Source organism: Engystomops pustulosus, chromosome 4 (genome assembly GCF_040894005.1).
Source record: "Engystomops pustulosus chromosome 4, aEngPut4.maternal, whole genome shotgun sequence".
NCBI classification, from domain to species: Eukaryota; Metazoa; Chordata; class Amphibia; order Anura; family Leptodactylidae; genus Engystomops; species Engystomops pustulosus.
The window spans coordinates 217,368,993-217,382,403 of record NC_092414.1 but is presented as its reverse complement, the minus strand read 5'-3'; the positions used below and the strand labels follow the sequence as shown (position 1 = coordinate 217,382,403).

The 13,411-nt window shown below is 48.1% G+C and overlaps 1 protein-coding gene across 1 annotated transcript; it reads left to right on the top strand.

Annotated features, from left to right (window-relative positions):
* Window positions 1–5,790: 5,790 nt before the first annotated feature.
* Window positions 5,791–12,584, top strand: LOC140128345 (dnaJ homolog subfamily C member 18-like). The gene is made up of 3 exons (XM_072149977.1): window positions 5,791–6,253; window positions 7,134–7,733; window positions 10,917–12,584. Exons 2-3 carry the CDS (start codon window positions 7,218–7,220, stop codon window positions 11,892–11,894), a joined length of 1,494 nt encoding a protein of 497 aa, XP_072006078.1. The 5' UTR covers window positions 5,791–6,253; window positions 7,134–7,217; the 3' UTR covers window positions 11,895–12,584.
* The last annotated feature ends 827 nt before the right edge of the window (window positions 12,585–13,411 follow it).

Below are 13,411 nucleotides of genomic sequence, written 5' to 3'. Positions count from 1 at the left end.
ACTGCCCTCTGAGAGAAGGTGGGAGACAGTCTAGGAGACATCAGTGGTGGGATACACTCTAGTAGACATCAGTGGTTGGATACAGTCTAGGACACCTCAGTGGTGGGAGACAGTCTAGGAGACATCAGTGGTGGGATACACTCTAGTAGACATCAGTGGTTGGATACAGTCTAGTAGACGTCAGTGGTGGGATACAGTCTAGGAGACATCAGTGGTGGGATACAGTCTAGGAGACATCAGTGGTGGGATACAGTCTAGGAGACATCAGTGGTGGGATACAGTCTAGGAGACATCAGTGGTGGGATACAGTCTAGGAGACATCAGTGGTGGGATACAGTCTAGGAGACATCAGTGGTGGGATACAGTCTAGGAGACATCAGTGGTTGGATACAGTCTAGGAGACATCAGTGGTGGGATACAGTCTAGGAGACATCAGTGGTGGGATACACTCTAGGAGACATCAGTGGTGGGATACAGTCTAGGACACCTCAGTGGTGGGATACAGTCTAGGACACCTCAGTGGTGGGATACAGTCTAGGACACCTCAGTGGTGGGATACAGTCTAGGACACCTCAGTGGTGGGATACAGTCTAGGAGACATCAGTGGTGGGATACAGCCTAGGAGACATCAGTGGTGGGATACAGTCTAGGAGACATCAGTGGTGGGATACAGTCTAGGAGACATCAGTGGTGGGATACAGTCTAGGAGACATCAGTGGTGGGATACACTCTAGGAGACATCAGTGGTGGGATACAGTCTAGGACACCTCAGTGGTGGGATACAGTCTAGGACACCTCAGTGGTGGGATACAGTCTAGGAGACATCAGTGGTGGGATACAGTCTAGGAGACATCAGTGGTGGGATACAGTCTAGGAGACATCAGTGGTGGGATACAGTCTAGGAGACATCAGTGGTGGGATACAGTCTAGGAGACATCAGTGGTGGGATACAGTCTAGTAGACATCAGCGGTGGGATACAGTCTAGTAGACATCAGCGGTGGGATACAGTCTAGGAGACATCAGCGGTGGGATACAGTCTAGGACACCTCAGTGGTGGGATACAGTCAAGGACACCTCAGTGGTGGGATACACTCTAGGAGACATCAGTGGTGGGATACAGTCTAGGAGACATCAGTGGTGGGATACAGTCTAGGAGACATCAGTGGTGGGATACAGTCTAGGAGACATCAGTGGTGGGATACAGTCTAGGAGACATCAGTGGTGGGATACAGTCTAGGAGACATCAGTGGTGGGATACAGTCTAGGACACCTCAGTGGTTGGATACAGTCAAGGACACCTCAGTGGTGGGATACACTCTAGGACACCTCAGTGGTCGGATACAGTCTAGAACACCTCAGTGGTGGGATACAGTCTAGGACACATCAGTGGTGGGATACAGTCTAGGAGACATCAGTGGTGGGATACAGTCTAGGAGACATCAGTGGTGGGATACAGTCTAGGAGACATCAGTGGTGGGATACAGTCTAGGACACCTCAGTGGTGGGATACAGTCAAGGACACCTCAGTGGTGGGATACACTCTAGGACACCTCAGTGGTCGGATACAGTCTAGAACACCTCAGTGGTGGGATACAGTCTAGGAGACATCAGTGGTGGGATACAGTCTAGGAGACATCAGCGGTGGGATACAGTCTAGGAGACATCAGCGGTGGGATACAGTCTAGGAGACATCAGCGGTGGGATACAGTCTAGGACACCTCAGTGGTGGGATACAGTCAAGGACACCTCAGTGGTGGGATACACTCTAGGAGACATCAGTGGTGGGATACAGTCTAGGAGACATCAGTGGTGGGATACAGTCTAGGAGACATCAGTGGTGGGATACAGTCTAGGAGACATCAGTGGTGGGATACAGTCTAGGAGACATCAGTGGTGGGATACAGTCTAGGACACCTCAGTGGTTGGATACAGTCAAGGACACCTCAGTGGTGGGATACACTCTAGGACACCTCAGTGGTCGGATACAGTCTAGAACACCTCAGTGGTGGGATACAGTCTAGGAGACATCAGTGGTGGGATACAGTCTAGGACACATCAGTGGTGGGATACAGTCTAGGAGACATCAGTGGTGGGATACAGTCTAGGAGACATCAGTGGTGGGATACAGTCTAGGAGACATCAGTGGTGGGATACAGTCTAGGACACCTCAGTGGTGGGATACAGTCAAGGACACCTCAGTGGTGGGATACACTCTAGGACACCTCAGTGGTCGGATACAGTCTAGAACACCTCAGTGGTGGGATACAGTCTAGGAGACATCAGTGGTGGGATACAGTCTAGGAGACATCAGTGGTGGGATACAGTCTAGGACACCTCAGTGGTTGGATACAGTCAAGGACACCTCAGTGGTGGGATACACTCTAGGACACCTCAGTGGTCGGATACAGTCTAGAACACCTCAGTGGTGGGATACAGTCTAGGAGACATCAGTGGTGGGATACAGTCTAGGAGACATCAGTGGTGGGATACAGTCTAGGAGACATCAGTGGTGGGATACAGTCTAGGAGACATCAGTGGTGGGATACAGTCTAGGAGACATCAGTGGTGGGATACAGTCTAGGAGACATCAGTGGTGGGATACAGTCTAGGAGACATCAGTGGTGGGATACAGTCTAGGAGACATCAGTGGTGGGATACAGTCTAGGAGACATCAGTGGTGGGATACACTCTAGGAGACATCAGTGGTGGGATACAGTCTAGGACACCTCAGTGGTGGGATACAGTCTAGGACACCTCAGTGGTGGGATACAGTCTAGGACACCTCAGTGGTGGGATACAGTCTAGGACACCTCAGTGGTGGGATACAGTCTAGGAGACATCAGTGGTGGGATACAGCCTAGGAGACATCAGTGGTGGGATACAGTCTAGGAGACATCAGTGGTGGGATACAGTCTAGGAGACATCAGTGGTGGGATACAGTCTAGGAGACATCAGTGGTGGGATACAGTCTAGGACACCTCAGTGGTGGGATACAGTCTAGGAGACATCAGTGGTGGGATACAGTCTAGTAGACATCAGTGGTGGGATACAGTCTAGTAGACATCAGTGGTGGGATACAGTCTAGGACACATCAGTGGTGGGATACAGTCTAGGAGACATCAGTGGTGGGAAACAGTCTAGGAGACATCAGTGGTGGGATACAGTCTAGGAGACATCAGTGGTGGGATACAGTCTAGGAGACATCAGTGGTGGGATACAGTCTAGGAGACATCAGTGGTGGGATACAGTCTAGGAGACATCAGTGGTGGGATACAGTCTAGTAGACATCAGTGGTGGGATACAGTCTAGGACACATCAGTGGTGGGATACAGTCTAGGAGACATCAGTGGTGGGATACAGTCTAGAAGACATCAGTGGTGGGATACAGTCTAGAAGACATCAGTGGTGGGATACAGTCTAGGAGACATCAGTGGTGGGATACAGTCTAGGAGACATCAGTGGTGGGATACAGTCTAGGAGACATCAGTGGTGGGATACAGTCTAGAAGACATCAGTGGTGGGATACAGTCTAGAAGACATCAGTGGTGGGATACAGTCTAGGAGACATCAGTGGTGGGAAACAGTCTAGGAGACATCAGTGGTGGGATACAGTCTAGGAGACATCAGTGGTGGGATACAGTCTAGGAGACATCAGTGGTGGGATACAGTCTAGGAGACATCAGTGGTGGGATACAGTCTAGGAGACATCAGTGGTGGGATACAGTCTAGGAGACATCAGTGGTGGGATACAGTCTAGTAGACATCAGTGGTGGGATACAGTCTAGGACACATCAGTGGTGGGATACAGTCTAGGAGACATCAGTGGTGGGAAACAGTCTAGGAGACATCAGTGGTGGGATACAGTCTAGGAGACATCAGTGGTGGGATACAGTCTAGAAGACATCAGTGGTGGGATACAGTCTAGAAGACATCAGTGGTGGGATACAGTCTAGGAGACATCAGTGGTGGGATACAGTCTAGGAGACATCAGTGGTGGGATACAGTCTAGTAGACATCAGTGGTGGGATACAGTCTAGGAGACATCAGTGGTGGGATACAGTCTAGGAGACATCAGTGGTGGGATACAGTCTAGGAGACATCAGTGGTGGGATACAGTCTAGGACACCTCAGTGGTTGGATACAGTCAAGGACACCTCAGTGGTGGGATACACTCTAGGACACCTCAGTGGTCGGATACAGTCTAGAACACCTCAGTGGTGGGATACAGTCTAGGAGACATCAGTGGTGGGATACAGTCTAGGAGACATCAGTGGTGGGATACAGTCTAGTAGACATCAGTGGTGGGATACAGTCTAGGACACCTCAGTGGTTGGATACAGTCAAGGACACCTCAGTGGTGGGATACACTCTAGGACACCTCAGTGGTCGGATACAGTCTAGAACACCTCAGTGGTGGGATACAGTCTAGGAGACATCAGTGGTGGGATACAGTCTAGGAGACATCAGTGGTGGGATACAGTCTAGGAGACATCAGTGGTGGGATACAGTCTAGGAGACATCAGTGGTGGGATACAGTCTAGGAGACATCAGTGGTGGGATACAGTCTAGGAGACATCAGTGGTGGGATACAGTCTAGGAGACATCAGTGGTGGGATACAGTCTAGGAGACATCAGTGGTGGGATACAGTCTAGGACACCTCAGTGGTTGGATACAGCCTAGGAGACATCAGTGGTGGGATACAGTCTAGGAGACATCAGTGGTGGGATACACTCTAGGAGACATCAGTGGTGGGATACAGTCTAGGAGACATCAGTGGTGGGATACAGTCTAGGAGACATCAGTGGTGGGATACAGTCTAGGAGACATCAGTGGTGGGATACAGTCTAGGAGACATCAGTGGTGGGATACAGTCTAGTAGACATCAGTGGTGGGATACAGTCTAGGACACATCAGTGGTGGGATACAGTCTAGGACACATCAGTGGTGGGATACAGTCTAGGAGACATCAGTGGTGGGAAACAGTCTAGGAGACATCAGTGGTGGGATACAGTCTAGGAGACATCAGTGGTGGGATACAGTCTAGGAGACATCAGTGGTGGGATACAGTCTAGGAGACATCAGTGGTGGGATACAGTCTAGGAGACATCAGTGGTGGGATACAGTCTAGGAGACATCAGTGGTGGGATACAGTCTAGGAGACATCAGTGGTGGGATACAGTCTAGGAGACATCAGTGGTGGGAAACAGTCTAGGACACCTCAGTGGTTGGATACAGTCTAGGAGACATCAGTGGTGGGATACAGTCTAGGAGACATCAGTGGTGGGATACACTCTAGGAGACATCAGTGGTGGGATACAGTCTAGGAGACATCAGTGGTGGGATACAGTCTAGGACACCTCAGTGGTTGGATACAGTCAAGGACACCTCAGTGGTTGGATACAGTCAAGGACACCTCAGTGGTTGGATACAGTCTAGGACACCTCAGTGGTGGGATACACTCTAGGACACCTCAGTGGTGGGATACACTCTAGGACACCTCAGTGGTCGGATACAGTCTAGAACACCTCAGTGGTGGGATACAGTCTAGAAGACATCAGTGGTGGGATACAGTTCAACTCTTCAAGGTCATTGGGAAAAATTATTCAGACCTCATCATTCCTGAGGATGATTGTGGAGACATACGATATTATTCATGTAATTATTGTGACTATTACTATTGTTATCGGTTTTGATGCATTTCTTTAGCAATCCCCCCCCATCTCTGTGATGCTGTAGGAGGAGCAGTCAGTCCATTCTGCAGTCAGGACTACATTTCCCATGATTCCCTGGGCTGGGAGGAAGCAGCGTGGGTTGGTGATGCTCAGCTGCTGCTGTCTGTAGTGAGTGCGGCCTCTCAGGCTTTTTATAGGACGGCGGGGGGGATGGGATGCGAGAGGAGGCCAGGGACATCGGATGCCGCACTCCTGGGCTCCGGATAATTAATCCATCCAGGAGGAGGAGGAGGAGGGGGGATCCTGGGATCAGTGTCATCTCTGCCGCCGCACCGTGCAGGTGCTTTACACTATCACCCCCCCCAACTGCAGTAATCACCGGATCCTGACGTCTGCAACATTGTATCATCACACAATCCGGAATCCTGGAATCCCGGCACCTAAGAATCCATATTCATGAGAAGCTTCCGACACCCCGGATCCCTCCACGAGTCTCAATGACACAAGTCGTAACACCTCCATCCACATCCGAGACCGCGAGAACCGGGGTGCCACTATGTCACTAGGAAGCAGCCGGAGGTACAGTCTCAAAATTTTTTTAATTTTTATTGTTTTTGTAAAAAATCTTCGTCTCTTTTTTTCATGAAAATTCACCTTGGAGATTTTAATTTCGTAGAAGTGTCCAAAAAATACACACACCGAAGTTATACCCGTCGTAATTTTTTTTGGGGAAAAATTTCCCAAATTTTGAAAAGAAAATTTTCGAAACTAATTTTTTTTTGTCTTAATTTATTTTGTTTAAATTGTCTTTGAAAATTATCATCATTTTTGTCCTTTATTTGACATCGTAGGAAAAAGTAATTTTTCATTTTTCTTTGTTACTAAGAAAAAACTCAAGGTTAAATTTTTCTAATTTTTGGTTTCGATTTTTTCTTTTTGAAAAAAATCTTTGAAAATGATCAGAATTTTTTTTTTAATTCATTTCGGATTCTAACTCCATATAAATTGTGAAAAAAATATTGACATTATACCGTCAGAAACTTGTGTTTAATTTTTTTTTTTTTTTTTAGTAAAATCCCAGAAAAATCAGTTTAAAATTTCTGAAATAATTTTTTTTTTAAACTGGTTTAAAAAGACAATTTTCAAAACTTCTTCTTTTCAAGTTTGTCTTCATTTTTTCTTAAATTTTTTTTTTTTAATTCTTAAAATTTAATTTTAAAATTTCTTTTTAAATTCTCAAATTCTTATAATTTTTTCCTCTCTGTTCATCTCGGAGATTTGAATTTTGCATAAATCATAAAAAAACAAAAAATATTACATCCTGAAATTATAGAATCAGAAAAGTTATTGATTTTTGTTGTTGTTTTCTTTGTCGAGTGGAAACTTTGATCGGCAAAAAAATTTTTTAAGGTTTTTATTTATCACATGGATGATTTGTTTTTTTCTTTTTTTGATACAGAAATCCAAAAAATAGAAATTTTGCAATTTTCCAATAGAATTTTTTCGGATGCTATAAGGACTTTTTTCCCTTTTGCTGGACGCAATGGAGCGACAGAGAGCGGAGATGCTGATAAAGATCGCCCGGGTGCGGCTCCAGTGCGGCAGAACCGGGGACGCCCTGAATTACCTCTATCAGGCCCAGAGCCTCTACCCCTCCCGCACGGCGGCCGGGCTCATCCAGGCCATACGGGGGGGTCACTTCGAACCCGACGGAGGCGACTGTGGACCAAGGCAGGGACATTTCGAGCAGCGAGACTTCTGGGCCCATCAGAACCACTATGCGGGTTGTGGGAACTGTGGCAGGCCGGGGTGGCCGGAGGAGGACGAGGAAGATGATGATGATGAAGATGATGATGACGATGAGGAGGAGGATGATGATGATGATGAAGAGGAGGAGGAAAAGGTCCTACAAGGCTTTGAAGACCAGGAGGATTATTACCGGGTCCTCGGAGTCAGGAAAGACGCAGATACGGAAGTGATCCGGAAGGCGTACCGCAAACTGGCGCTGAGATACCACCCGGACAAGAACCACTCAGCGGGAGCTACCGAGGCCTTCAAGGTGAACGGGGAGGGGGGGGACAATGTGGAGGGATGCGGGTGCTACCCACCGATCATATGCAGGAGCTGCACAAACATCTCATCTGATGCAGAGCAGTAGCTGCAGGACTATGACACATGTCCTCACACTGCTGTGCTCTGAGTGCTCTGCACTGAGCGGCCTCCCTGCTATAGTATTCAACAGGAAGACTGCTGGAGCAATCACTCACAGGGGGAAGGGTGGTAGTGCACTGGAGAAGCTCAATGCAGGGAGCACAGAGCACAGCAGTGTGAGGGGACACCCCCCTAGTGCAATTGGTAAAGCTACAATCCTGGAATATAAATTCCTTTGACACAGTCAGTCCTGCCGCTGCTAACAACATACACAAAGGTGTAATTACACATCTTCCCAGGGACAGTACCTAGCACTGGAGGTATAGAGCACAGAGCACAGCAGTGTGAGGACATAACCCTAGAGGCTACAATCCTGGAATAGATATATATATACTAGCTTTAATCTGTACGGTCAGATCTCATCGTAGATTTACAAAGTTCCAAAATCTGTAATGATCTTCTGTATCTACACATCCGCCATAACATTGTCACCTACACATCCTCCATAACAGTGTCATCTACACATCCCCCCCATAACAGTGTCACCTACACATCCCCCATAACAGTGTCACCTACACATCCCCCATAACAGTGTCACCTACACATCCGCCATAACATTGTCACCTACACATCCTCCATAACAGTGTCATCTACACATCCCCCCCATAACAGTGTCACCTACACATCCCCCATAACAGTGTCACCTACACATCCCCCATAACAGTGTCATCTACACATCCCCCCCATAACAGTGTCACCTACACATCCCCCATAACAGTGTCACCTACACATCCCCCATAACAGTGTCATCTACACATCCCCCCCATAACAGTGTCATCTACACATCCCCCCCATAACAGTGTCATCTACACATCCCCCCCATAACAGTGTCACCTACACATCCTCCATAACAGTGTCATCTACACATCCCCCCCATAACAGTGTCACCTACACATCCCCCCATAACAGTGTCACCTACACATCCCCCATAACAGTGTCACCTACACATCCCCCCATAACAGTGTCACCTACACATCCCCCCATAACAGTGTCACCTACACATCCCCCCCATAAGTGTCACCTACACATCCCCCCCATAAGTGTCACCTACACATCCCCCATAACAGTGTCACCTACACATCCCCCCATAACCGTGTCACCTACACATCCCCCCATAACAGTGTCATCTACACATCCCCCCCATAACAGTGTCACCTACACATCCCCCATAACAGTGTCACCTACACATCCCCCATAACAGTGTCACCTACACATCCCCCATAACACTGTCATCTACACATCCCCCCATAACAGTGTCACCTACACATCCCCCATAACAGTGTCATCTACACATCCCCCCCATAACAGTGTCACCTACACATCCCCCATAACACTGTCATCTACACATCCCCCCATAACAGTGTCACCTACACATCCCCCATAACAGTGTCATCTACACATCCCCCCCATAACAGTGTCACCTACACATCCTCCATAACAGTGTCATCTACACATCCCCCCCATAACAGTGTCACCTACACATCCCCCCATAACAGTGTCACCTACACATCCCCCATAACAGTGTCACCTACACATCCCCCCATAACAGTGTCACCTACACATCCCCCCATAACAGTGTCACCTACACATCCCCCCCATAAGTGTCACCTACACATCCCCCCCATAAGTGTCACCTACACATCCCCCATAACAGTGTCACCTACACATCCCCCCATAACCGTGTCACCTACACATCCCCCCATAACCGTGTCACCTACACATCCCCCCATAACAGTGTCACCTACACATCCCCCCATAACAGTGTCACCTACACATCCCCCATAACAGTGTCACCTACACATCCCCCATAACAGTGTCACCTACACATCCCCCCATAACAGTGTCACCTACACATCCCCCATAACAGTGTCACCTACACATCCCCCATAACAGTGTCACCTACACATCCCCCCATAACAGTGTCACCTACACATCCCCCATAACAGTGTCATCTACACATCCCCCCATAACAGTGTCACCTACACATCCCCCCATAACAGTGTCACCTACACATCCCCCATAACAGTGTCACCTACACATCCCCCCATAACAGTGTCACCTACACATCCCCCATAACAGTGTCACATACACATCCCCCATAACAGTGTCATCTACACATCCCCCATAACAGTGTCACCTACACATCCCCCCATAACAGTGTCATCTACACATCCCCCATAAGTGTCACCTACACATCCCCTCATAACAGTGTCACCTACACATCCCCCATAACAGTGTCACCTACACATCCCCCATAACAAAGTCATCTACACATCCCCCCATAACAGTGTCATCTACACATCCCCCATAACAGTGTCACCTACACATCCCCCCATAACAGTGTCACCTACACATCCCCCCATAACAGTGTCACCTACACATCCCCCATAACAGTGTCATCTACACATCCCCCCATAACAGTGTCACCTACACATCCCCCATAACAGTGTCATCTACACATCCCCCATAACAGTGTCACCTACACATCCCCCATAACAGTGTCACCTACACATCCCCCATAACAGTGTCATCTACACATCCCCCATAACAGTGTCATCTACACATCCCCCATAACAGTGTCACCTACACATCCCCCCATAACAGTGTCACCTACACATCCCCCATAACAGTGTCATCTACACATCCCCCCATAACAGTGTCACCTACACATCCCCTCATAACAGTGTCACCTACACATCCCCCCCATAACAGTGTCACCTACACATCCCCCCATAACAGTGTCACCTACACATCCCACATAACAGTGTCACCTACACATCCCCCCATAACAGTGTCACCTACACATCCCCCATAACAGTGTCACCTACACATCCCCCATAACAGTGTCACCTACACATCCCCCCATAACAGTGTCACCTACACATCCCCCCCATAACAGTGTCACCTACACATCCCCCCCATAACAGTGTCACCTACACATCCCCCATAACAGTGTTAGCTGCAGATCTTCGTGTGAACCTTCCTGTGTTTGTCGCTCGTCTCGTTACTATCTGGTTGTATTTTGTTTCAGGTTATTGGAAAAGCTTTTGCAGTTCTTAACGATCCGACCAAGAGGAAGGTTTATGACGACTCCAAAGGCCGAGCTCAAGCGCCTTGTGACCAGGACCTGACCACAGATGAGATCTTTGATCTGTTCTTCAGGGGCCACTTCTCTGCTCGAGCTGCGTATGCCTTCAGTGGCCGTCCACGAGAACCACCAAGATCCACCAGAAGAGAAGGACCAGACGGAAGATGGCAGAGGTGGGCACAAGAGGACGATCTACAAGACAGGCCGAGGTGGCAGCAACGAGAAAGTATGAGGCAAAACACTGGTCAAGAATGGAGATGGAGAGAGGAGGCCTACAATGATGGAAAGAAACAGGAGGGAGGTCCATCAAAGTGGCAAAAAGAGGTCAAACGAGAGCCAGGAAGACCCAAGACCCATCAGGAGAGGAAACAAGACGCTGGAAGGACCAGTCCAAAGTGGTGGGAGAAGAAGGGTCCGGAACCTAAGAAGTCAAGATGGCGTGAAGAAATGGAGAAACATAATATAAAACGACCCCGAAGGCCTGATGAAGAGGAAGAAGGTGGTGCCCAGAAATCAGCATATTCTGCCTTTATCCAGGTCCTACCAGTCCTGATCCTGGTGGTGGTATCAGTGGTGGCACAGATGACTGCCACCGCTCCAGCTTACAGTCTCCAAGCAAAGCCTTCTTATGGCCTAACAATCCCTCGGGAAACCAGTAGTCGAGGGGTCCCGTATTTTGTCGGCCAGAGCTTCCAGAATCGTTATCGAGGTCAAACGCTAGTGGAACTAGAGAGGGCGGTGGAGAAGGAATACGCCGAGCAAGTCCAAGCCGGCTGCTGGAAAGAGAAACAACAAAGGTCCGACTTGGCCAATCTTGCCCGGCTTTATGGAGACCAGAGATTAAGAGAGAAGGCCGACACCTTTAAGATGGAGAACTGTAGGAAGTTGTCAGACCTCATTGGTATAAGGAGGGGGGGTTGAGACTATTGGGACATTTAGTGGGCTCCTAAGATGAGTGAAGGAGAACCTACTCGATCATGGAGGACTTACTTAGATCATGTTTGTACCAGTAGATAGGAAACTTACTTACAACGGCGTCTAGAACTTAAGGCCCAGGCTACACGGTGACTTCCAACCTCTAAAGCTCCAAAACCATCCGTCAAAACTGAAAAGTCCTAATCAAATCACATGAAACTTCCACTGAGCCTCACGATATCTCAGAGATCCTCATGTAGCCTGGGCCTCCTATTACCTGTAGGCTGAACCTTCTCAAGAATTTATAAAGACATCTTTAGAGACTTATTATCTACATGTTCCTTATACTGTGAAAATAGATAAAGAATGTGCCAAAACTGCACCACACCCATCACCGAGCCACCGAAACGTCCTATAGACCAGAAGAACGTTGTCCATGTTGTGTGCTTCCTATTGCTTTTGCCTTCACTTCATCCATCAGGTTCCCCTCACACGGATGGGCAGGTGTCTCAGGCCTATTTCTGGTTTAAGTTGAGTTTGGAGAATAAAAACTTTATTGGTTGTTATAGACGAAACCCCTTCGAGGACATCTCCGGGGGGGACTGTAAGATCTTCTCATGTCTTCGATGCGATCCTCATTCACCACACACATGTATTTTATGATTTGCCTGTAAGTTAATAAAATGAACACTTTTACCTCAGGCGTCATCATTATCTCAGGAGATGGTTGTAGGAGGAACCTAACGGGGGACACTTGCTACAGACATAATTGGTCTTAGAGATCTAAGTGGTGGTGGCCATAGCTAGTCAGCATCACCTCTAGCCTTTGGTCGGTGCAGTTTTCCGCCAGATGTAGACTTCACATTGATGGTGATCCTCAACAATTTCTGACATCCAAAGAAGTAAGTGGACGCTCTTCACCGATTTACAAAACAAGTGGGCAAAAAGGTAAGAGCCAACCTTTCAGCCTTCCCCCCCAAAGTCTTAAAGCCACCAATCTCCAGTCCAGATCTACGGTGGCAGGTTTGGGTTTGAACGGGAGATACGTTTGGGCATCACATCCAAGATGTTGGAGGCCTGAAGAAGGTCCTAACTCTGGGCATATGCTAAATTTTCACCTTGAGTTCCTTATTGTTCATACTTTTTAGGATATAATTGGTACATCAAGACCCACGTGGGTAAAGGATCCACCCACAAAAAGGGATTCAAAGTCATGAGCTGGAGGCTGATGGGAAGGAGGATACCCCCGATCTTTTGTAGGAGGCACCAGGTAATAGTTTTGGGAGGGTTTGGACATCTTGTAAACTCCATGAGTAGAGAGGAAAATGGAATCATTACAGTAAATCGACAATGTCCTCCCTAAAGACCAGGCCAGTTTTGGCCATCGATGGTGAAGTGGTGAAGATAAGTTCCTCCTGAGGTCCTTGGAGACATTTTCATTGGTAGCTCCAGCTGGTGTCCTCCAGATAAGGTTGGGGTTTTCATCATTCTTCACCGACCTCTGGAAGCTTAACTTACCTGGA